Source organism: Coregonus lavaretus (assembly GCF_964263955.1).
Source record: "Coregonus lavaretus genome assembly, chromosome: 32".
In the NCBI taxonomy this organism is placed as follows: domain Eukaryota; kingdom Metazoa; phylum Chordata; class Actinopteri; order Salmoniformes; family Salmonidae; genus Coregonus; species Coregonus lavaretus.
In genome coordinates, this window is record NC_140019.1 from 18,912,667 (window position 1) to 18,939,251 (window position 26,585).

Genomic DNA, 26,585 nt, shown 5'->3' on the forward strand with positions numbered 1-26,585 from the left:
GGGTCCCTTTCTGTTTTGGTGCAAAAGTATATCGTCCCAGAAGAAGGAAATATTGTGGAGTGCCCTTAGTCATTGTTGTAGTCCTTCAAAGAATTTCCTGTTGTTCCTACAGGCTATGTTTGTGTAGGAGGCCAACCACACACAAACAGCTATTTGATGTGTCTGCGGATACATTTAGGCTATTGTCACCTATGGCACTTATTAGATGTATAGGTCCTCTGATTCAGAGTGAATCTGCTCTGTAGTTTCCTGCCTTGTGTGCAGAAAGTATGTTTTCGTTGTCACTCTCGCTTCCGTACACCCCACGCACCCACCACTTGATGCAACTCGGAGCTCACGTTGTGGTAGTAGCCAGTGGAAAAGAAAATGTCATTACTCATTCAATCATACTTTCCACAGTTTTCCAATATCTCAAACGTGGTTTTCCTGTGTCCTGATGGACAAATATATAGGTAAGTTAGACACCTGTCCGCATTACCAGTAACTGTTTTGAACAGCATCCTTTGGGTAATTTGTGCCATCGTTAGAGAACGTTAAGAAACGATGAAGCTGCTTGTTTGTTGTCTTCTAGCCGTCACCTGTTGTGTTTTGGTGGATGCAGTCAAGGATGAGAGATCACTGAAGCTGACTGAAGTACTAAAGGAATTAAAAGCGCTAAACAAAAGTGTGGAGGTAGGTCAACCTGCAATTTATTTAACACTTTCTCAAAGCTTACGCGTTATAAGCGCTTATGTATTTGATGGACTCGTGCAAGAAACCATGAGCTTTTATGAATGATTATAGCATGTTTTATTATGCACTATACTGTGTGATGCAATGCATCTATTGCCTTTTTACATTTATAAAGGCTGTATATGGCTCAGAAATTATTACCATAATGGTAATACTACATTTCTGAGGCTGATATGTATACAATGCAACCTCAGTCCCAATATTATTTTGTTGTTGTCTTGCAGCACAACAGCGTGATGTTGAACACTCCTTCACTGGATATGGAGGTAAGTGATTTTAAAGGGAAAATCTACTATAGCTCATTTACTTTACAGACATATGGAGCTCATGCTAACGTCATTGTCAAACACTCACAAACAAGGAATGACCTCTGTTATTGTCAATGCTATTATTCATGCTCTCCCACCTACTGCATGTCGCATAATGTAGCACGCTAGTACTAGAGCAGGCAATTGTGGTCTTGTGAGGTCAGGAAATAAAGGTCTGATACATTATGGTAAAAATTACATAATCAACAATACTGTAAAGCAATAAACAGTACAATTACATTTGTAATACATTTGCATAAATTGTGTATAGTTAATTGACTATATCACCAATAATTAGTAAATACTTAGTTTAATAGTCTAATTTTATGTAATTCATTTAGTAATCCTTTAGTCATTATAACATGATGTGGAAACACTGGAAAGGTACACAGTACTACTAATTTTTATGGAAAATTATTTTGTTAAACTAAAAAACATTTCAGCTAAATTACTAGCATGAATACGGTCAATTGGTTTTACAATATGTGAATTACTTTAAACTAAACCAAATAAACTAACTGAAAGTATTAACGGACAATCTACTAAATAAAAAATGTGTTGGTTTTATCTTAATAAAAAAAAAAAAAAAAAAAAAAAAAAAGGTGGAATACATTTACAGCGTTAACATATGATTAGAGTCCCATACTCAGAATCACAAACTCTTTCATTAAAAAAAAAACACAACGGATGCAACTAAAGAAAACATCCACTTGATAATAGAGAATGATTTTTCTTTCAGCTATTTATCAGTTGCACTAACAGTCAATCCAGTTTGGCATGTGTTATTGTCAGAGTTCTGTGCATGAATGAGTCAATGTGAAAGTGAGCTCCATGTCATGAATGAGTCAATGTGAAAGTGAGCTCCATGTCTCTTGTGCACATTTAGGAGAACTGTAATGAGTAATCACACTACCATGACTCTGTGGCTTATCCCTGAGAGACAAACTGTGCTACTGTGCTGTTAAAGATTCCTTATTAATAAGAATTCCTTGTGGTTTTACAAAATGTTTGACTATATCTTAAAGTTAGCTGAACATAGTTGTCCTAAACTGGACCAAATATTTCATTAGTATACCATGGAACCAGTCTGTTACCAATGTTTCATGGGTGAACATTCGATCAAAGGTTGCCATGTTATCGTTTTGACACTAAATATAAAGTTGTGTCTGAACACTCTTAGATAAAAAGGTGCTTTCTAGAACCTAAACGGGATCTTCGGCTGTCCACATAGGAAAACCATTTTTGGTTGCAGGTAGAACCCTTTTGGGTTCCACGTAGAACCCTTTCCACAGAGGGTTCTACCTGAAACCAAAAAGGGTTCTACCTCGAACCAAAAAGGGCTCTCCTATGGGGACAGCCGAATAACCCTTTTTTCGAAGAGTGTAGCCGTCTAACAGTTATCGTTTGAGAACTCAAAAGTTTGAGGCCCGCCGCATGGGGAAAATAACATTGCCTAATGGTTGAGACAAATGAAAGCCTCAACATGGAAAATGTGTTGTCATGTCAGCAAAGATAGTTATTTTCTATTCTGTGAAACGCCCAGTCAAAGTGGAGAAACTGGAAACAGGCAGCAAGTTAAAACGGTGAAAACATCTCTCTACTGAATCTCAGTGAAGCGGGGAAAGATATTTTTATGTATTGGATACGTTGGTGGAAACATGATCATTTCTTTGTCGGGGTGTGGATGTGATGTGCCATGGTAGACGGGAAAGTCTTACCCTGATAAGCAGAATATGACCTTTGTGTGTCAAGGTTTTGTAGCAAATGATTACACAATCAATATATATTGTAAGAAAAGTTACGACTTATTACAACTAAACTATGTCTCTGAGAGGAGCAACATACTTGAGAGCGGGTCATGTTATGAAATATAGGCATTAGGTGAATGTGGCTCAATAGAATACATTTGGCTGGCATGAACTGGACATTTTGTATGTATTCTGGTAGAAGTTCAGGTTAATTAAATGTAGCAGTGTGATAAATGGCTGATTTATCTTGATAATTGTATGTGGCTTAATTAAGCAATAAGGCCCGAGGAGGTGTGGTATATGGCCAATATACCACGGCTAAGGGCTGGCATGAAGCAAACGCGACTAGGTCCCGTCCATATATTTAGAACAAAAAGACAACAACATGGTCTTGTCTCTGGCAACCGAACCGAAAGAACGAATGACCAGCCGGCTTGGGTAGCAACCCTAGATTTGTGTCGGGACTATATCTTGTGAAAGGATGACATAGTTTTGAATAAATTCATCAAAATAGCATTAATGAAAATATGTAAATCATTATTTGAATATGTTGGTAACCCATTGTATAAAAGTGATAATGCCCTCGAATCCGGTGTTTGGAGGATATATTTGCACGGTTTGCTGACCCGAGACGAAACACCAGTGCCAATATATCCTCTAAACACCGCTTCGAGGGTATTTTAACTTAAATACAGCAGTGCCCTCCTGTGGTTCCTATTCCACATTACAACGTTTACATGCAAGTGTAACAGAGTATCAAAATACATTCAAATGATTTCCCTAAACTAGTTTAATTAGTGGAGAATAACCAGTCTTGTTCCATTCCATAATTTATTGTGTCATTTTGCTTTTTACAGGAGTGCTGTTCCCTATATGCCTTGGAGTGCTTCCGGGCGATGGTACCTCATCTCACGGCCAGAAACAAGCAACTTCAGCATAAATTTGCCAAAAGCCTCAGGAACCCACTGATTGTGAGTCACTTAAGAAAATATCAATAATGTATATCTATAGAAAAATGTACATAGCAAGACTGTGTGGCAAAATATTAACATGTTGCTTTGTTCGGTTTTTAGTCGACAAGTCTGGACTCCTGCAGTCTAGAGGAGAGAGAGGTGAGCCTTGGGCTATTTTCAGTCCAAATCCAAGAGTAACTTCAAATGAGTATTTTCTCCAGAAAATAAGTTAAATTGTGAGAGCCAACTAAGTTAAAATTTTCTGTGTTCCTTTATTCCCTCAGAAAACAGTCTGCCAAGGATGTGATTCCTATCCAAAGGACAGCCAGAAATGGGTACAACAGTTGGAATCTCTACTTCAAAAGGTATCAGGTTTTTATAAATGAGTCAGACTTTTAACAACAATGTAATCTACACTTCAATGAGAGCAAATTATGGTAGTGTGCAGTGTGCTAACTATCTAAATATGTTTTTCAGGCCATCAGTAGACTGGCGTGAGGAAAAGATTGGGGGGGGGGGGGGGGGGGGAACGACGACGTGGAAAAATACATGGGAATGTGTAGAAGACACTACTGTCACCCTACTATTCTATTTATTTAATATTTATTTATGAAATGGTGTTATCCTACTCAAGCTAAAGAACGTTTTTAATGTTTGTATCATGCAGTTTATCATAGATTTATTAATATTTCTTTATTTATTCACATGAACATGTTTGTATACTATTCACATTGTTAGCTGTCAATATATCTAACCCATTACAAACTATGCATCTTATTAAATCAAAAATAAGTATCTCACAATGAGATTAAATCGATTGAAAAGGTGACGAAATTATGAAATAGGAGACAAAGTATTTATTCATCCTTTTTGATGATCCTATACTGTTGCTTTTTGTATTTAATCAATAACATTTAATTGAATGTAAGAAAATTAAATAACGAATATTGTATATGTGTTCTGACTGATTATTTCCATTTGAATCACAAATACAATTTAGCCCATTCATTCACAGCAACAGATAAGGGGGGGGGGGGGGGGGTTGTAGATGTTGTTTGTAAACATTCTTCAACACACAAACATTGATCCAAAATATACGTTTACTGTGAAATATAATAAGTGCATTGGTTAAATCACCAAAACACAACATAATGATATCAATTTAACCGTTTTAACAACTAGTTAAAACAATAGCAAAAAATGCAACATACATGTTTAAAAATTGCCCTTTGAAGTGCTGAAAGTAATATAGTCCATTACAATGTTTTCACGTTAGGTTATACACTTGTACTACCCATCAAAATGCACTGAACATCTTATTTCCATCCCATTTGTGATCGGTGTTATCATTGAAGACATCTTCCACAGTCATTGATACAAAAAAATACATTTTGATTTTCAGATATAATTACAACATAGGAGTAGGCCTACTGTAATCAAATGTAGGCTAACAGTCAAAATTACAGTAAACAAAGGAAAATAATGAAAGAAATAAACTAGTTAGCAGGCACTAGTTTGTATCAAGCCAGTCTTGAGCATTTGGCCAAAGGTTCTCATCCAAATCTCAGTAAATACCCTCATTGTTCGTGCACCTGGGGAAAAACCTTTTGGCATGGCAAATCCAAGCCTGACATTGGTCTGGATTGAAATCATTGCATGCCTCATCCATGGCCTGAAGGAGAGTGGTATGCTCATGGGGATGGCAATCATACATCTTTCACCTGCATTGTAATCATGCATTGTATTTTACAGTATTGTACATATATGTATTGTAGTGGTCCTGTACGTGACTCAGTTCGTAAGAGCGTGGCACTAGCAACACCAGAGTTGTGGGTCCGATCCCACTGGGGTCACATACAAATGTGTAGAGTCACTGTTGTCACTTTGTATCACAGCGTCTTCTACGTAAATGGCATATATTATAGTATTACAGTACTGTATTGGCCTATATTATGGTATTACAGTACTGTATTGGCCAATGCAATTTTAGTAAAGCAGTGTGAACCCCACCTCAGCAACTTAATTTTGAATACATGTTTACATACAGTACATATCTGATCTTGTCAATATCAGATTTGTTTTTACAGTAAAACTTACTGTGAAGTAAAGTCATAATAGTCATCATAATAGTACATTACAGTATACAGTGCATTCAGAAAGTATTCAGACTCCTTGACTTTTTTCACATTGTTACGTTACAGCCTTATTCTACAATGGATTAAATAGTTTTCCCCCCTCATCAATCTACACACAATACCCCATAATGACAAAGCAAAAAACAGGTTTTGTAATTTATTTTGCAAATGTATTTTTAAAAAAACAGACATATGACATTTAATAAGTTTTCACTTTGACATTATTGGGTATTGTGTGTAGATTGATGAGGATTTGTATTTATTTAATCCATTTTAGAATAAGGCTGTAATGTAACAAAATGTGGAAAAAGTGAAGGGGTCAATACTTTCCGAATGCACTGTATATCATACTTTATGTTTCTACTTTGCAGACATAGGCCTACATTTTCATTATGTAGTTCTCAGAGTCTGTAGTAGACAAACCAGTTAAAAATCTATAGGTTTACCAAACGGTTTAGTGTTTATCAATTAAGAGCAGTCAGATTAAGTAATTGTAAAATGTATTTTAACAAATGAGAAGAGAATCATATCAGAATTAATGTGTGCATTGCATTGGGAAAGGCAATTACTTTATGTGAACATGTATTGATCTGTCAAACATGTATATCTAGATGAAACACTGATTAAGTTGTGAAAAAGTGACTGATTATGTGTTGTACTTAGTCAATCAAAAATGTGCTTAGAGTTTTGAAACTACCTTTTTGATGATCTGATTTGAGTTTTGTATTAAGAGTTGCGAAAATTGTACCACATACCTGTGAAAATTTCACCAAACATTAAAAAAAACTAAATTAGAGTTTTAAAAGGGGAATTTCACCCTGGGGGAATCTGGACTTGTTTTCATCATGTCCGAGGAATTTCTAGGTCAGTGAGATGTGTTTGACACATAATTGCCCAGGAGGAAGGCAGGTCTGGGTTTCGCGTGCTGAGTGATACACCCTATTACAGCTTCCGGTGTATTAATGGGGAGGGGGGAGGGTGGGCCTCTATGTTATACTGATCGCACTATGCATTTTGTGCATGTAGATATGGTTGTCCTTGTTTGATAGAGCCATTGGACCTCTTTCAGCAATGTTCCTATCGGCGATTCATTGCTAAATATACAAGCTGACACATTTTCCAGTCTCTGAAAGATTACAAAAAGTATTGAGTGGTGCTTCGTACTCTGGCCTGTCCCTCCCCCAAGGTGGGCCTTTTTGAAAAGGTAGCGGACACTGACAACACAATCCTTTGAGCAAAACTGAAAGAACTGACCAGACCACAATGGCTTCAAGTGATGCCTCTCATCAACACGAATTTGACAATGGAGCATTTTTTAAATGTTCTATTAGCTAAAGAGTTGGATTTAGCTAGAAGCTCAGCTACAGCCAATGCCAGCACCAAGAGGGCAGATGACAAATACGGTGGAGAGCTAAGTTATTTTTCCTGCAAGTTACCTAGGTAACTTTAGTTTATCTACTGAAACCCATATTGTGTATTGTTGGCTAACATACTACTGTGTTACAGTGGGGGGAAATCAAATAATTGTTCTGTTTGCTAACTTAGGTAGCTAGCTAGCTAAGTTAGCTAAACAACTACAGGTAGCCATATCTATGACTAAAAATTGAAGGTTTTACAATCAGAGATCTATTGTATCTCAATTATTATCTGCAAATGTTAGCACATGACTGGAGTTGGCTGGCTAGTTAGCCTGGTACCTGCTAACTTGTTATGCGCCATGCCTTCAGTTTGTAACTTGTTAGAAAATGTGTAACATCAGCAACTGTAAATAATTGTACTAGCTAGCTTTGTAACATAATTGAGGAGGGTTGACATTGGTTATGACTGACCTTCATGTCTTAAAGTAATGATGGACTGTCGTTTCTCTTTGATGGACTGTCGTTGGACTGTCGTTTCTCTATTTGAGCTGGTCTTGCCATAATATGGACTTGGTCTTTGACCAAATAGGGCCATCTTCTGTATACCCCCCACTACCTTGTCACAACACAACTGATTGACTCAAACGCAAATTCCATAAATTAACTTTTAAGAAGGCACACCTGTTAATTGAAATGCATTCCAGGTGACTACCTCATGAAGCTGGTTGAGAGAATGCCATTTCTTACACATGTATTGTTATGTATGGGAAAATTGAGGAGAAATGGCACCTTTCAATCGTTCTCATACACAATACATTTACTGTCACTAAGCAAAACCAAAACTCCCTTCCTCATCTCAAAGACCTATCTGGAAACCTCCCCCAGCCCATTGACTTTGACAGATCATTCTTGTCAATAGTAGCCCTCAGCAGGGGATTTTTGAAGATGTGTCTTTGCATTGTGTTTTGAGAATCAGCAGAGAGAATAATGAGTTGGTTGTGTCATTATTGTTGTAGTCTTGATTGTATACCTTTCAGTGTCTCTTGCTCCCACAATCTTGTTGTGCTCCATAACCACAAGGTGTGTCCCCTCCCTCATGCTCGTGTACCCAAAAGGCCGCCGCTTTGGGGTATTTTTTCAGCAGGGCCTGTGGAAGGACTTATACAAAGAGAAAAACGGTAGACTAAACTTATTACATGGTCTGGAAGGTTCTGTGGTCCTCAGGCTACATCTAACCACCTGTAACCATCTCTAACCACCTATAACCCCATAACACAAACCCATACAAACACTACCCAATTCATGTTTATGCCATACTTACTGTAAATTGAGCCATCTTAGCCCTCAGCTTGTAAATATTTTTGCCAAATTACCTTCACCTTGTGCAGAGCTGGGGGTGGAATCACATACTGGTGGAATCAGATCCTGTAACACCTACTACAAAACACACAACAATAAATACACAATTTAGACTGGTTAGCTTAGCACACATAACATGGACATTTCAACATCGTCAGCTTGCTGTTAGCTAGCTTCACTAATTTGGCAGCAAGATTGCTAGCCAGCTGAGAACCATAGACAATTTATACACATTCATCATTGCTACCAACACACAACCAGAGAGTTAGCTAGCTTACGTGATTTTGCCGATGGTTTTCAGAGTTCAATACAGGAGTGTAACGTTTGCTAGCTAACTTACCTAGGCTAGCAGGCTAGCTTACGTTACCTCTAATTGAGAAAAAGGTAGGGGCATGGATCAGTAAACCAGTCAGGATCTGGTGTGACCATTTGCCTCATGCAACGCAACATCTCCTTCGCATAGAGTTGAGCAGGCTGTTGATTGTGGCCTGTGGAATGTTTCCCCACTCTTCAATGGCTGTGCGAAGTTGCTGGATATTGGCGGGAACTGGAACACGCTGCTGTACACGTCGATCCAGAGTATCCCAAATATGCTCAATGGTTGACATGTCTGGAGAGTTTGCAGGCCATGGAAGCAATGGTACATTTTAAGCTTCCAGGAATTGTGTACAAATCCTTGTGACATAGGGCCATGCATTATCTTGCTGAAACATGTGATGGCGGGGGATGGGTCTCAGGATCTCGTCATGGTATCTCTGTGCATTCAAATTGCTATCGATAAAATGCAATTGTGTTTGTTGTCCGTAGCTTATGCCTGCCTGCCTGCCCATACCATAACCCCACCACCACCATGGGGGTACTCTGTTCACAAAGTTGACATCAGAAAACCACTCGCCCACACGATGACATACACGCCATATGCCCCGGTACAGTTGAAACCGGGATTCATCCGTGAAGAGCACACTTCTCCAGCATGCCAGTGGCCATCGAAGGTTAGCATTTTCCCACTGAAGTCGGTTAAGACACCGAACTGCAGTCAGGTCAAGACCCTGGTGTTGACGACTAGCACACAGATGAGCTTCTCTGAGACGGTTTCTGACAGTTTGTGCAGAAATTCTTCGGTTGTGCAAACCCATAGTTTCATCATCTGTCCGGTGGCTGGCCTCAGACGATCGCGCAGGTGAAGAAGTCGCATGTGGAGGTCCTGGGCTGGCGTGGTTACACGTGGTCTGCGGTTGTGAGGCCGGTTGGACGTACTGTCACATTCTCTAAAACGACGTTGGAGGCGGTTTATAGTAACAGCTCTGGTGGGCATTGCTGCAGTCAGCATGCCAATTGCACGCTCCCTCAAAAGTTGAGACATGTGGCATTGTGTTGCGTGACAAAACTGCACATTTTAGAGTGGCCTTTAATTGTCCCCAGCACAAGGTGCACCTGTGTCATGATCATGCTGTTTAATCAGCTTCTTGATATGCCACACCTGTCAGGTGGATGGATTATCCTGGCAAAGGAGAAATGCTCACTAACAGGGATGTAAACAAATTTGTTCACAACATTTTAGAGAAATAAGCTTTTGGAACATTTGAGATATTTTATTTAAACACTTTACATGTTGTGTTTCGATTTTTGTTCAGTATAATTTGCACAGCCAGACAAACAGAACACCACATGGGCATGATGACAAATGTTTTTTTATTTTTTTTATTTTTCTGGGGGTAGATCAGCTTAATATTGCAGATAGATTGTAACTTCCATCAATGTAATTGTCTGCATCACTTCCAATCCCCCATGTTTATATATATATGCATACATACATACATATATATATATACATACACATACACACACACACATACATACATACATACATACATACATACATACATACATACACATACATATCCTTTAAAAATATATATATATTTCCCTTTATTACTTTCCAACCCCGCCACCTTTTCCCTACTTGGAGTAAACTAGTGAACAACAATGCTTAGGCCTCTACTTCCAGCTTATACTTACTATCTACATTTTATGGACACAGTCAATTTGACAATAATTATATTTTGTTTATTTTTTCTCCTGAACTTCTTCTACTCTCAACCTCTACGATAATTTTCATGATGTCCATCCGGTTTGCTTCTATATGCCATATCTTTCTAACTGTGCTCCTTCACAAAAGCTCCCAACCTACAACCTATACACTTATTATGGACACAGCGTGCCTACATTATTAGTTATCTTGTTATTGTTTGTTGTTAGTTGCTATTAGTCCCATCCTTCAATTCCATTCAACACCTCCCATCTATCTTTTAACACCATCCATATATGATTTCTATTTGCCATATATATTTCAACTGTACTGTGATGTCTTACAAAAGTTCTGAACCTTTCTATTCTCATTGTTTCTACAGATTGTGAATTGAAAATAAACATTTTTGCTAATAGTATTATTATGTTATTGATCGATTGACTATGACTTTTCAGATCACCCAGTAGTGATGACAAATGTTAGTGAAAAACAAACATTTTCAAAAACATCTTGCCTAGAGAAGTTCTGAGATTACTGCGTGTTGGTCGATCGAAGTAAACAATTCTGCAAGTTTTTGGGCATCTAGCGTGGCGGTATCTGCATTCGCAATGAATGCTGGACTTTGTGGTTCACTATGAACAGCAGAATATATAGGAAGTCAAAACTTCCCAATTCTACCAGTGAAATGAAAATGCGCTCATTCTAGCTTGTGGTTTGGATAATGTTGATGTTTATTGGTAGAGGATGGCGTTTGCAACGCCAGGGTTGTGGGTTCGATTCCCACGGGGGGCCAGTATGAAAAAATAATAATGTATGCACTCACTAACTGTAAGTCGCTCTGGATAAGAGCGTCTGCTAAATGACTAAAAATGTAAAAAATGTAAAAAAATGACAAAAACGAATGTTGTTAATATAGCAATGACTATATATAGTGGCAGAGCCAGAGTGAAATTTCCCTTCAACTCTGTGCTTTTGAAATAGACCAAGTCGCCTATGGATATCAAGCATTGAATTGCCTAAATAATGGTGGTTCCTCTTTTCAGCAAGTAGGTGGAGTTATTATTCCTAAAACCAGTGAACTGTTGAGCTGAGCGTAAAGCCTTGTTCACATTGGCAGGTTGAAGTGACTGAAGTCCTATTTTTCTGCATATCTGATTCGAATCTGTTATTTTTCCTGCAGTCTGAACAGCCAAAAAGCACATGGAATCGGATATTTCAAGCCACATTTCAAACCACCTTCTTAGGTGGTTTGAAGTCAGATACAAATCTGATTCCTGGCCATGCGACTTGTGTCTGAACGGTCAAATCTGATTTGCCCTCAAGTGGTTTTTAGACTTATTTGGCATATCTTACTAGCTACTCTGTTGACAGTTTGACAAGAACATGAGGTAGCTAACTAGCTTGTTAATTGTTTAGAAACAAATTAGTGAATGTACTAGAAAGCTGAACAGCTACCCAGCTAGCTAGTTGACTCCTGTGGCTAGCCAAAAATGACTAGTTTTGAAAGTTGGATAATTTTGTCCTATGAGGCTTTATTAAAAGTGTTCTTACCATTATGATTTTGAACATTCAAAGCAACTGGGAAACGTCCATGGCAGGCATTGTCACCTTAGCTTGCTACATAACTTCTGAGTGATGGGAAGCATGAGCACCACCAATCAGCTTACACCACTGCACACACCCATTGTTCATATGACAACTAGCGTTGCCATGTCACCAAATTACTTCTGTCTGAACACTTGTAACTTGCTGTTTGGACAGACACGAAATTCAGAGATTCCACCTGGGACCCAAGCGGGGTTGGGTCTGATATAATTGTCACGAGTCTAGGGTACAGTTGAAGTCGGAAGTTTACAGGGAGGCCTAAGTTCCAGTGGGTCAGAAGTTTACATACACTAAGTTGACTGTGACTTTAAACAGCTTGGAAAATTCCAGAAAATGATGTCATGGCTTTAGAAGCTTCTGATAGGCTAATTGACATCATTTGAGTCAATTTCAGGTGTACCTGTGGATAAATTTCAAGGCCTACCTTCAAACTCAGTGCCTCTTTGCTTGACATCATGGGAAAATCATAAGAAATCAGCCAAGACCTCAGAAAAAAAAAAGTCTGGTTCATCCTTGGGAGCAATTTCCAAACGCCTGAAGATAATAATAATAATAATATAATAAGATACCATGTTCATCTGTACAAACAATAGTACACAAGTATAAACACCATTGGACCACACAGCCGTCATACTGCTGAGGAAGGAGACGCGTTCTGTCTCCTAGAGATGGACGTACTTTGGTGCGAAAAGTGCAAATCAATCCCAGAACAACAGCAAAGGACCTTGTGAAGATGCTGGAGGAAACAGGTACAAAAGTATCTATATCCACAGTAAAATGAGTCCTATATCGACATAACCTGAAAGGCCGCTCAGCAAGGAAGAAGCCACTGCTCCAAAACCGCCATAAAAAAGTCAGACTACGGTTTGCAACTGCACATGGGGACAAAGATCGTACTTTTTGGAGAAATGTCCTCTGGTCTGATGAAACAAAAATAGAACTGTTTGGCCATAATGACTATCGTTATGTTTGGAGGAAAACATGCAAGCCGAAGGAATGGGCCAAAATTCACTCAACTTATTGTGGGAAGCTTGTGGAAGGCTACTGGAAACGTTTGACCCAAGTTAAACAATTTAAAGGCAATGCTACCAAATACTAGTTGAGTGTATGTAAACTTCTGACCCACTGGGAATGTGATGAAAGAAATAAAAGCTGAAATAAATCATTCTCTCTACTATTATTCGGACATTTCACATTCTTAAAATAAAGTGGTGATCCTAACTGACCTAAAGCAGGGAATCTTTACTAGGATTAAATGTCAGGAATTGTGAAAAACTGAGTTTAAATGTATATGGCTAAGGTGTATGTAAACTTCCGACTTCAACTGTATGTGCAATTAAAATGTATTTACAGACTGGACCCGTCCTCTGTTAATTTAATGTGTGTGAGTAGATGAGAACTGTGCAAGCTTGTTATCTATGTCAGCCAATTGTAACACCATAAAACCTATAGCTTATGTCCAGCTGAAACTGGTTCGGGCTGCTCACGTCAGGTGCGCCCACTGCTGAGGAGAGCAAGTGAAAGGAGCCTTGCCCAAGGCTACTGTTGATTGTGAAGATGGAAGCCTTTTTCATTGAAGTAAAACTAAAGTTAGAGGAGAAAGAGTATAGTGAAAAGAAGCCGACAAGGGGAATGTCTTCGGAGACAAGTTTTAGTGGACAAAGATGTGATTAACGCTGGCGTGGCCAAATTGACTGTGTGTGCAACTCGCTATTCAGGTTTGATGCAATTCTTTTAAAACTTTGGTTTATTTATTTTCGTATTTATCATCATTTGTTATTATCATTATTATTATTATTATTGTAGGCCTATTTAAGAATCTAAACCAGTCTTTTATATATGCAAAAAGTATTGTTTTATGTTGTTGATAAATTTGTTGGCTAAATTAAGTTCGAACTGTCTTTTACATTTGGTGCTATATTTAGTTAGGTTTAAATGAGGCCTGTTGTAAAATAAATAGCATTAGCCTATTGCTGTCATTTGTTGGATAGGCCTAGGGAAGGCACTCACCTTTGTTGGTAATCTTTGCAATATAAGGCTTAAACCAGTTCTTTAAATAGACTATGCAATAACTGTTTTGGTTCATTCTGTTGAGGCATGTTCTTTGGCCAAATTAAATTAATGTGTTTGCCGCAATATAATATAATTAGCAGTAGGCTTATAGGGCTACTCGCACTCAAACCATGAAAAGGAAAAACCAAAGAGGGCTAGATGCAAAACTTAAATTTAATGCCGCAATATAATGAATGAGACTGTTCGTATTTTCCCTATAAACACCTACTTTTGATATGACCCTAATACAGTAAAGAAACTTTTGTGAATGTTGGGTGTGGTATGGCTTTATTAGGCTTAGCTGTATGCAGCTTTCCTTTGAGACTCAAAATTGAGCTCATGTGCATCCTGTTTCCATTGATCATCCTTGAGATGTTTCTACAACTTGATTGGAGTCCACCTGTGGTAAATTCAATTGATTGGACATGATTTGGAAAGGCACACACCTGTCTATATAAGGTCCCACAGTTGGCAGTGCATGTCAGAGCAAAAACCAAGCCATGAGGTCGAAGGAATTGTCCGTAGAGCTCCGAGACAGGATTGTGTCGAGGCACAGATCTGGGGAAGGGTACCAAAACATTTCTGCAGCATTGCAGGTCCCCAAGAACACAGTGGCCTCCATCATTCTTAAAAGGAAGATGTTTGGAACCACCAAGACTCTTCCTAGAGCTGGTTGCCCGGCCAAACTGAGCAATCGGGGGAGAAGGGCCATGGTCAGGGAGGTGACCAAGAACCCGATGGTCACTCTGACAGAGCTCCAGAGTTCCTCTGTGGAGATGGGAGAATCTTCCAGAAGGACAACCATCTCTGCAGCACTCCACCAATCAGGACTGCATGGTAGAGTGGCCAGACGGAAGCCACTCCTCAGTAAAAGGCACATGACAGCCCACTTGGAGTTTACCAAAAGGCACCTAAAGACTCTCAGACCATGAGAAACAAGATTCGCTGGTCTGATGAAACCAAGATTGAACTCTTTGGCCTGAATGCCAAGCGTCACGTCTGGAGGAAATCTGGCACCATCCCTACAGTGAAGCATGGGGGTGGCAGCATCATGCTGTGGAGATGTTTTTCAGCGGCAGGGACTGGGAGACTAGTCAGGATCGAGGCAAAGATGAACAGCGCAAAGTACAGAGAGATCCTTGATGAAAACCTGCTCCAGAGCGCTCAGGACCTCAGACTGGGGTGAAGGTTCACCTTCCAACAGGACAATGACCCTAAGCACACAGCCAAGACAATGCAGGAGTGGTTTCGGGACAAGTCTCTGAATGTCCTTGAGTGGCCTAGCCAGAGCCCGGACTTGAACCCAATTTAATATCTCTGGAGAAACCTGAAAATAGCTGTGCAGCGACGCTTCCCATCCAACCTGACAGAGCTTGAGAGGATCTGCATAGAACAATGGGAGAAACTCCCCAAATACAGGTGTGCCAAGCTTGTAGCGTCATACCCAAGAAAACTAGAGCCTGTAATTGCTGTCAAAGGTGCTTCAACAAAGTACTGAGTAAAGGGTTTGAATACTTATGTAAATGTGATATTTGAGTTTTATATTTATTTATAAATTAGCAAACATTTTTAAAAACCTGATTTTGCTTTGTCATTATGTGGTAATGTGTGTAGATTGATTAAAAATATATATATATATATATATATTATATATATATATATATATATATATACAGTGAGGAAAAAAAGTATTTGATCCCCTGCTGATTTTGTACATTTGCCCACTGACAAAGAAATGATCAGTCTATAATTTTAATGATAGGTTTATTTGAACAGTGAGAGACAGAATAACAGCAAAAAAATCCAGAAAAACGCATGTCAAACATGTTATAAATTGATTTGCATTTTAATGAGGGAAATAAGTATTTGACCCCCTCTCAATCAGAAAGATTCCTGGCTCCCAGGTGTCTTTAATACAGGTAACGAGCTGAGATTAGAAGCACACTCTTAAAGGGAGTGCTCCTAATCTCAGTTTGTTACCTGTATAAAAGACACCTGTCCACAGAAGCAATCAATCAATCAGATTCAAAGAGCTCTCCAAGGATGTCAGGGACAAGATTGTAGACCTACACAAGGCTGGAATGGGCTACAAGACCATCGCCAAGCAGCTTGGTGAGAAGGTGACAACAGTTGGTGCGATTATTCGCAAATGGAAGAAACACCTAATAACTGTCAGTCTCCCTCGGCCTGGGGCTCCATGCAAGATCTCACCTCGTGGAGTTGCAATGATCATGAGAACGGTGAGGAATCAGCCCAGAACTACATGGGAGGATCTTGTCAATGATCTCAAGGCAGCTGGGACCATAGTCACCAAGAAAACAATTGGTAACACACTACGCCGTGAAGGACTGAAATCCTACAGCGCCCGCAAGGTCACCCTGCTCAAGAAAGCACAGATACAGGGCCGTCTGAAGTTTGCCAATGAACATCTGAATGATTCAGAGGAGAACTGGTTGAAAGTGTTGTGGTCAGATGAGACCAAAATCGAGCTCTTTGGCATCAACTCAACTCGCCGTGTTTGGAGGAGGAGGAATGCTGCCTATGACCCCAAGAACACCATCCCCACCGTCAAACATGGAGGTGGAAACATTATGCTTTGGGGGTGTTTTTCTGCTAAGGGGACAGGACAACTTCACCGCATCAAAGGGATGATGGACGGGGCCATGTACCGTCAAATCTTGGGTGAGAACCTCCTTCCCTCAGCCAGGCATTGAAAATGGGTCGTGGATGGGTATTCCAGCATGACAATGACCCAAAACTCACGGCCAAGGCAACAAAGGAGTGGCTCAAGAAGAAGCACATTAAGGTCCTGGAGTGGCCTAGCCAGTCTCCAGACCTTAATCCCATAGAAAATCTGTGGAGGGAGCTGAAGGTTCGAGTTGCCAAACGTCAGCCTCGAAACCTTAATGACTTGGAGAAGATCTGCAAAGAGGAGTGGGACAAAATCCCTCCTGAGATGTGTGCAAACCTGGTGGCCAACTACAATAAATGTTTGACCTCTGTGATTGCCAACAAGGGTTTTGCCACCAAGTACTAAGTCATGTTTTGCAGAGGGGTCAAATACTTATTTCCCTCATTAAAATGCAAATCAATTTATAACATTTTTGACATGCGTTTTTCTGGATTTTTTTGTTGTTATTCTGTCTCTCACTGTTCAAATAAACCTACCATTAAAATTATAGACTGATCATGTCTTTGTCAGTGGGCAAACGTACAAAATCAGTCTTTCGGATACGAACTGGCATGAGTCTTTTTCTACGGGCCTTTTCGGGAATGGGTCCGACTGTCCTCGGTTCCATTCGGAACAGGTCTGTTTTTTTACAAATTAATTTATCCAAATTGGGTAGGGTAGCAAAGCCACGGATCCATTTCAGAACGAGTCCAACTTTTTGGACCTGTGAAGACCTTTAGTAGACAGACCCTGCGTGGTGGGTGTTGTTCAGCAGGGTTCAACTCTCTAACAGGACGAGACCCAAAAGGCGGTGGCCATATGAGCTCGTCCTGTAAATTAGGATAAAAAGAGTCACGAAAAGAAGAAAAATAAAATGCCTCAATAAATTTGACAGAATAATGCACTGAGCGCAGACATTTTTTGATGAGTGGAATCTTTAATACCAGTGACATCTGAGGGGTATAGCTGCTCCTCATTTAGCCTATACACCGTAAACCCATTGACTGTGTCAAATGTTTTACTATTTTACAATGTGTTACCAAGGTTTCCAACGTATGCATATAAAGTAAACATGAACTCTTCTTTGCAAAGTCATGCAACAAGGTTAACCAAGATGTCCCTGTCAGTTCACACACTAACAGGTGCAGCATGTTTATGAGCTACGTTGACAACACAGGACTTCCCAGCCTTGGGGTGGAGGGGGATTTCAGGTTTCATGTTTTCAAGAGAGCCAAAACATCGTCAACCTCTATCAAGTGTGCACCATGTCTTCTAGCTCAAACATACTACCCTTATCAAACTTGCAGTCAATAGAAGGGGATCTTTAGTGTCAACTGAGGGTGCTGTGATTAGCAGAAGGTCAACTTGCACAAGCATAATCTCTGGCCTCATTTCGCGGTCTCATAACAGTGCACGTGAAATAACCAATAGTTTCATTTTACAGCAATGAAAAACATTCTCGATTCAACCACAGAAGTATGTCTAACATGCCACAACATGTAGGAAGGTTGACAAGCAGGTGTCAGTGGTTTTGGTAAACCCCTAGTGGTCTCTCCAGTGGGACAGGTTGTGGTGGTTGGAGATGGTGGGTTTTTCCTTGTTGGTTGGTGCAGAATTCCCACTGTAGTCAGATATCACTACACACTGTGAAAGATAAAAATAAAACTGACATTCTGCAAAAGCTGCGGTATTGAACCCTCTTTAAAGGGGCAGTGCAGTCAAAAAACGTGATTTGCCACATGCGCCAAATTTAACGGGTGTAGACTTTACCGTGAAATGCTTGCTTACAAGCCCTTCCCAACGATTCTGAGTAAAATTATTATAAAAAGAAAAATATTAACACAAGGAATAAAATACACAAGAATGGAGCTATTTACAGGGAGTACCAGATCAATGTGCAGTGGTACGAGTATTCCTACCCCTTGACTTATTCCAGATGTAGTTGTGTTACAGCCTCAATTCAAATGGATTAAATAAACACATTCTCACCTTTCTACACACAATACCCCATAATGACAAAGTGAAAACATGTATTTAGAATGTTTTGCAAATGTATTGAAAATGGAATACAGAAATATCTCATTTACATAAGTATTCACACCCCTGAGTCAATACATGCTAGAAATCACCTTTAGCAGTGATTACAGCTGTGAGTCTTTCTGGGTAAGTCTGAGAGCTTTGTACACCAGGATTGTACAATATTTGCACATTCTTTTAAAAATTCTTCAAGCTCTGTCAAGTTGGTTGTTGATCATGGCTAGACAGCCATTTTCAAGTCTTGTCATAGATTTTCAAGCAGATTAAAGTAAAAACTAACAAGACCACTCAGGAACATTCAATGTCGTCTTGGTAAGCAACTCCAGTGTATATTTGGCCTTGTGTTTTAGGTTATTGTACTGCTGAAAGGTGAATGTCTCCCAGTGTCTGTTGGAAAGCAGACTGAACCAGGTTTTCCTCTTTGATTTTGCCTGTGCTTAGCTCTATTCAGTTTATTTTATCCTAAAAAACTCCTTAGTCCTTGCCGATGACAAGCATACCCATAACATGATGCAGCCACCACCATGCTAGAAAATATGAAGAGTGATACTCAGTGATGTGTTTTGTTGGATTTGCCCCAAACATAACACTTTGTATTCAGGACATAAAGTACATTTCTTTGCCATATTTTTTGCAGTTTTACTTTAGTGCCTTATTGCAAACAGGATGCATGTTTTGGAATATTTTTATGCAGTACATAAAAAATTCCTTCTTTTAACTGTCATTTAGGTTACTATTGTGGCATAACAACAATGTTGATGATCCATCTTCAGTTTTCACCTATCACAAACATTAAACTCTGTTTTAAAAATCACCATTGGCCTCATGGACACATCCCTGAGTGGTTTCCTTCCTCTCCGGCAACTGAGTTAGGAAGAACGCCTGCATCTTTGTAGTGACTGGGTGTATCGATACACCATCCAAAGTGTAATAGGCCCTTTTCACGATGACGTCATCTAACTTCCGCCTTTCCGCGTAGCAGGTTAACTTCACTTCCGTTCGCCCGTAACCTGAGACTTCTCAACGAAAATACAACTGTTGACCACTAACTAGCAAGCTAGCTACTTGAAGAAATTCCAAAAGGTACGTTTAAGTTAAATTAGTAAAGTTAAGAGTAATAATGTTTACGTATATGCAATGGTTTGTAACTTGCTAACGTTATTGTTAATTCATAATTGTTCACTGCCTTAGTTACTTAAAAGTGGGCTAACGTTAGCTAACAACAACTTAGTACCAGATACCGATAACGTTAAAAGGTAGCGTTACATTGCTGCCTGGCTGTAATGTAACAAGTTTACTTAGCTAGCTATCTAACCCTTTGTTAGGCAGTTAGTTTATTCATGAATGTATAGTAACTCACCTATTCAAATACTGTTGTGCATGATAGCTAGATAAATATTGATTCCTGGTCAAAGCTGAATGTTAATTTAGCTGTTTCTTTTCTCCCGGTGTCTGTATCGCAACAGTATCCCATCCAACACCGAAGCATGGCACAATCTTCGAGAAGATGCTATTGCAGTGTACCATTTTGTTCAAACAACAAACAGAAATTCCCGTATCTGAGTTTTCACGATTTCCCTGTTGATGGAGAAATACGTGCCCGTTGGGTGAGGGCGATCAGGAGAGATGAGGGACCAAGTTTTAAGATTCTTCGTGGGAGCACCTTTGTTTGCAGTCAGCACTTTCCCCCTGAGGATAGATACACATCGGCCAGTGGACGGATCCGTATTAAACAGGGATCAGTGCCGTCTAGATTCCACTGGAATGATTGGGGTAAGGATAGGTAGACAGCGTTAAACGTAATACTACTGTAATCCAATAATATATTACTTGTACAAAATGTTTAATAATTTAATCCTGATGCAATATAGCTGCTTCAATACAGTGATTGGGAGAAAGGGCGCAGCATTAGCCATTAATACATTACTGACTCTTATCTTACGGTCGATACAAACAGCAGTAATATTAAAAAGAGGCTGCAAAACAGAAACTCGTCAGCTCATAACCTTCGCTAGCATAGGGCTAATTTAAGCTAAATAAAGATAAACACGTACCTTCATAATCAAACAGGTAACCTTCAACGAAGAACTTGTAGCCTTTATCAAGCTTCGATCTTGAAGTAAGGGACCACTTGTCAGCAAGTCGTTCTACGTCGTTAAGTCGTATTGGTGGCAGATGTGAAAGGGACTGGGTGAACTCCATAATGATGTGCTACTAGCTAAGCGTTCCTAAGCGACACCGGATGTAAACATAACCTGCATCGCGGCAGAACGGAAGTTGTCTGACGTCACGTGAAAAGGGCCTATTAATAACTTCACCATGCTCAAAGGGATATTCAATGTCTGGTTTTTTTTCTTACCCATCTACCAATAGGGGCCCTTCTTTGCGAGGCATTGGATAACCTCCCTGGTCTTTCAAATCAAATGCACCGAATACAACAGGTGTAAGACCTTACCGTCAAATGCTTACTTACAAGCCCTTAACCAACAATGCAATTAAGAAAATATTTACTAAATAACTAAAGTAAAAAAATTATAATCCCCCCCCAAAAGTTACACAATAAAATAACAATAATGAGGCTATATACAGGGGGTACTGGTACCGAGTCAATGTGCGGGGGTACAGGTTAGTCGAGATAATTTCTACAAGTAGGTAGGGGTAAAGGGACTTTGTGGTTGAATCTGTGTTTGAAATTCACTGCTCGACTTAGGGACCTTACAAATAATCGTGTCGGGTACAGAGATGAGGTAGTCATTCAAAATGCATGTTAAACACTATTATTGCACACACAGAGAGTCCAAGCAACTTATTATGCGACTTGTTAAGCACATTTTTACTACTGAACTTATTTAGGCTTGCCATAAGGGGTTGAATACTTATTGACTCCAGACATTTCAGCTTTTCATTTTTTATAAATTTGTAAAAAATTGTAAAAATGTAATTCCACTTTGACATTATCGGGTATTGTGTGTAGGCAAGTGACACACAATCTCAATTTAAGCCATTTTAAATTCAGGCTGTGACACAACAAGATGTGGAAAAAGTCAAGGGGTGTGAATACTTTCTGAAGGTAAAAGTTATTATAATGCACTTTTAGTGTAAGAGTTCAGTTTGTTTGGCTGGGTGGAGTTTTGGACCTATAAGTTAATATACCAATAACAAAGAGTTTGCCCTCCTCTCTGACAATAACAGATAGTTTTCAGGTTACACATCCCTCCCCAGGGTTCTCCCCAGGATTTTTTAACAAGGTGGTGCTGATGAGTAAAGGGTCTATCAGAGTACCAAACGTCTACACCTACACACAGCAGTGTTCTAGAGTATTGGACCGTTGGCTTTCATACTTTTCAAATTCTCAGCACAGGTCAAGCAATTTCTTCAGCCATAAACACATTCAAATGAATAGAGGATGCGTACCGGGATGCGTTGGTTGGGAATTGTGGGGAGGTGCGCGTTCGGGCTGTGCGTCCCCCGCAGATGGTAGTCTCAAGCCACATAGCTATGCCACAATGGGACGTTGGACTATCGCATCTGTGGACTATGATTTATGCTTTAGGTGGGGGAGGCCCGAAGATCTTTGCTTTTTTGAACACCTGTAATTGACATTTCGTGCAAATCTAGAGGATTAAATTATAACAAATAACAGTGGCACAGCCAGTCCACAAGGTGGCAATTCTTACATTCTTTGGGGAGAACCCTGCCTCCCATTAGGCTCCTCCAATTAGAGCCCTCTCTCAGACAGTACAAGCAAAATTATTGCTTGAGAAATTTCATTTTGCTAATGTTAATTTTTTACCATTTTAATTTAAAACAATCACTGTAAGGTACCTAATTGTTATCCAGAAATGATTTAATATTGAGATAAAAATGGCTGAGTTGGACCTTTAATTTGCAAGGCTAGAAAGAATTAGTCACTTTGGTTTGTCAAGATCCTTACTACCCATACCAAGTCGCGATGGAAAGGCATTCGCAAAGGTCAAGGCTTTGATTGTAGGTCTTGCCAGAGGTGTGTTCAACAAGGCTTTCCTTTGCGGCGAACATGTTCTCTAGTACCAATTTCAGTAGGATGATTTGAATGAACATTCAAAACTGTAAAGGTGAAATGTCAAATTGCACATTTTTGTGGGGATTAATACAAAGTCTACATGGCCACAATGATTTGTAGTGGCAAATTCAACCCGAAACAGACACACTTACGTTCGCCGCATAATGCCTTCTCAGACTTTTAGCTAATGTTCGCAAACTATTCCCCTTATTGAAAGCAACTCAGTTCATTGGAAAACGGACGGTAGCTCTCCAGGAACAGGGTTAGTGAGCCCTGGCCTACAGCCACATCGCCTCAAGTTCTCCATTGAAATTGAATTACTTCTAAGCATTTAGTCACCCTTCTTTGCATCAAGTCATGGCCCAAAGGGTTAAATCTCACAACTTTCTAATGCCTTAAACTTTGCTAACCCTTTCAAAAAGGGACAGCTGACCTACACACCAAGTTTCAGGTACAACTGAGTGACGCAAATGAGTGGGCACCTTGAATAAAATCGTGGATCGTGGAGTGAAGCATCCACCCAACAGCCCACACTTCAGTTCATGATGTAGTGTTCCTAAATGACACATACATAGTAGCTGCAACAAAGCCCCCACCTGAGTATGTGACTGCAGTGGTTTGTGGTTTGAAGCTTCCTATCAACAACAGCTGCCAACTTTAGAAACTGTTCATACGTATTCTTATTCGTTAGGCCTGGGAATTGCCTTGGACCTCACAATACTACACTGAACAAAAATATAAATGCAACATGTTAAGTGTTTGTCCCATGTTTTATGAGCTGAAATAAAAAACGCACAAAAAGCTTTTCTCTAAAATGTTGTGAACAAATTTGTTTATATCCCTATTAGTGAGCATTTCTCCTTTGCCAAGATAATCCATTCACCTGACAGGTGTGGCATATCAAGAAGCTGATTAAAACAGCATTATCATTACACAGGTGCACCTTGTGCTGGGGACAATAAAAGGTCACTCTAAAATGTGTAGTTTTGTCACACAACACAATGCCACAGGTGCCTCAAGTTTCCTTATATGCACTATAACTCAGTAAAATCGTTGAAATGGTCACGTTGCATTTATATTTTTGTTCAGTATATTTGCACATCGTTACAACACTGTATACAGTGCCTTGCAAAAGTATTCATCCCCGTTGGCATTTTTCCTATTTTGTGGCATTACAACCTGTAATTTAAATGGATTTTTATTTGGATTTCATGTAATGGACATGCACAAAATAGTCCAAATTGGTGAAGTGAAATGAAAAAAATAACTTATTTCAAAAAATTCTAAAAAATAATTAGCGGAAAAGTGGTGCGTGCATATGTATTCATCCCCTTTGCTATGAAGCCCCTAAATAAGATCTGGTGCAACCAATTACCTTCAGAAGTCACATAATTAGTTAAAGTCCACCTGTGTGCAATCTAAGTGTCACATGATCTGTCACATGATCTCAGTATATATACACACCTGTTCTGAAAGGCCGCAGAGTCTGCAACACCAGTAAGCAAGGGGCACGACCAAGCAAGCAGCACCATGAAGACCAAGGAGCTCTCCAAACAGGTCAGGGACAAAGTTGTGGAGAAGTACAGATCAGGGTTGGGTTATAGAACATCCCACGGAGCACCATTAAATCCATTATAAAAAAATGAAATGAATATGGCACCACAACAAACCTGCCAAGAGAGGGCGCCCACCAAAACTCACGGACCAGGCAAGGAGGGCATTAATCAGAGAGGCAACAAAGAGACCAAAGATAACCCTGAAGGAGCTGCAAAGCTCCACAGCGGAGATTGGAGTATCTGTCCATAGTACCACTTTAAGCCATACACTCCACAGAGCTGGGCTTTACGGAAGAGTGGCCAGAAAAAAAGCCATTGCTTAAAGAAAAAAATAATTAAACACGTTTGGTGTTCGCCAAAAGGCATGTGGGAGACTCCCCAAACATATGGAAGAAGGTACTCTGGTCAGATGAGACTAAAATTGAGCTTTTTGGCCATCAAGGAAAACGCTATGTCTGGCGCAAACCCAACACCTCTCATCACCCCGAGAACACCATCCCCACAGTGACGCATGGTGGTGGCAGCATCATGTTGTGGGGATGTTTTTCATCGGCAGGGACCGGGAAACTGGTCAAAATTGAAGGAATGATGGATGATGCTAAATACAGGGAAATTCTTGAGGGAAACCGGTTTCAGTTTTCCAGATTTGAGACTGGGATGGAGGTTCACCTTCCAGCAGGACAATGACCCTAAGCATACTGTTAAAGCAACACTCCAGTGGTTTAAGGGGAAACATTTAAATGTCTTGGAATGGCCTAGTCAAAGCCCAGACCTCAATCCAATTGAGAATCTGTGGTATGACTTAAAGATTGCAGTACACCAGCGGAACCCATCCAACTTGAAGGAGCTGGAGCAGTTTTGCCTTGAAGAATGGGCAAAAATCCCAGTGGCTAGATGTGCCAAGCTTATAGAGACATACCCCAAGAGACTTGCAGCTATAATTGATGCTAAAGGTGGCTCTACAAAGTATTGACTTTGGTGGGTTGAATAGTTATGCACGCTCAAGTTCTGTTTTTTTGTCTTATTTCTTGTTTGTTTCACAATAAAGGCTGTAAGGCAACAAAATAGGAAAAATTCCAAGGGGGGTGAATACTTTCGCAAGCCACTGTATAGCCATAATATTACATTTGAAATCTCTATTCCTTTTGGAACTTTAGTGAGTGTAATGCTTATTGTTCATGTTTTATTGTTTATTTCACTTTTGTTTATCTATTTCACTTGCTTTGGCAATGTAAACATGTTTCCCATGCCAATAAAGCCCTTTGAATTTAATTAAATCGAATTGAGAGGCTTTGAATAGTTTGAGTCACACTTTGAACAGTTCGAGAGAGTCACGCTTTCAACAGTTCGAGAGAGCGAGTCATGCTTTGAACAGTTAAACATGGTTCACCAAACGCTTCCTCTCTCGTGCTCTCACTCTCTGGCTTTCTCTCCTCTTGCTGATCTCTCGGATGTCTCCCTGGCTCTGATTTTAATTCAAAGGGCTTTATTGGCATGGGAAACATGTTAACATTGCCAAAGCAAGTAAAATAGATAAACAAACGTGAAATAAACAATCCCAAATTAACCGTAAACATTATACTTAGAAAATACATGAATTGAAATCCACAGGCATTCTTTTGAATCAATTGTGAATTATATTTGCTTTGATACTGAGCTGAAAGGCAATCATTTTGAATGCATGTCCAACATCTCATACACAGACAAAAAAGAATGGTTAGAATCACAGAGGAATAATTCCATACATCAGTGAAAAGTACAATAAAGCCTATTGACAGATTTTTTGGAAAAGTGGAAATTGTTCCGTTATGAAGATGAAAGGCCATTTTCAGAGAATTGTCCATGCAGTGTTTAAGTGAGTGGGAGGTGAATCATCATCGAGATGTGGTTTCATTCAGGATGTCTCTAAGTACAAATGCATTTCATATTTTCCATGGATTTCCCTATCTTTAAATAGACAATATGTCATGTATTTAGTCAGTGCTGATTATTTAGATCAT

General features: G+C 39.6%; 1 protein-coding gene across 1 annotated transcript; it reads left to right on the forward strand.

Moving 5' to 3' along the window:
• Positions 1-543: 543 nt before the first annotated feature.
• Positions 544-4,239, forward strand: il21 (interleukin 21; the record flags this gene model as incomplete). Its single annotated transcript, XM_084149817.1, has 6 exons — positions 544-672; positions 957-998; positions 3,646-3,759; positions 3,862-3,900; positions 4,026-4,106; positions 4,219-4,239. The coding sequence occupies 6 exons, from the start codon at positions 544-546 to the stop codon at positions 4,237-4,239; spliced, it is 426 nt and encodes a 141-aa protein (XP_084005943.1).
• Positions 4,240-26,585: the final 22,346 nt, after the last annotated feature.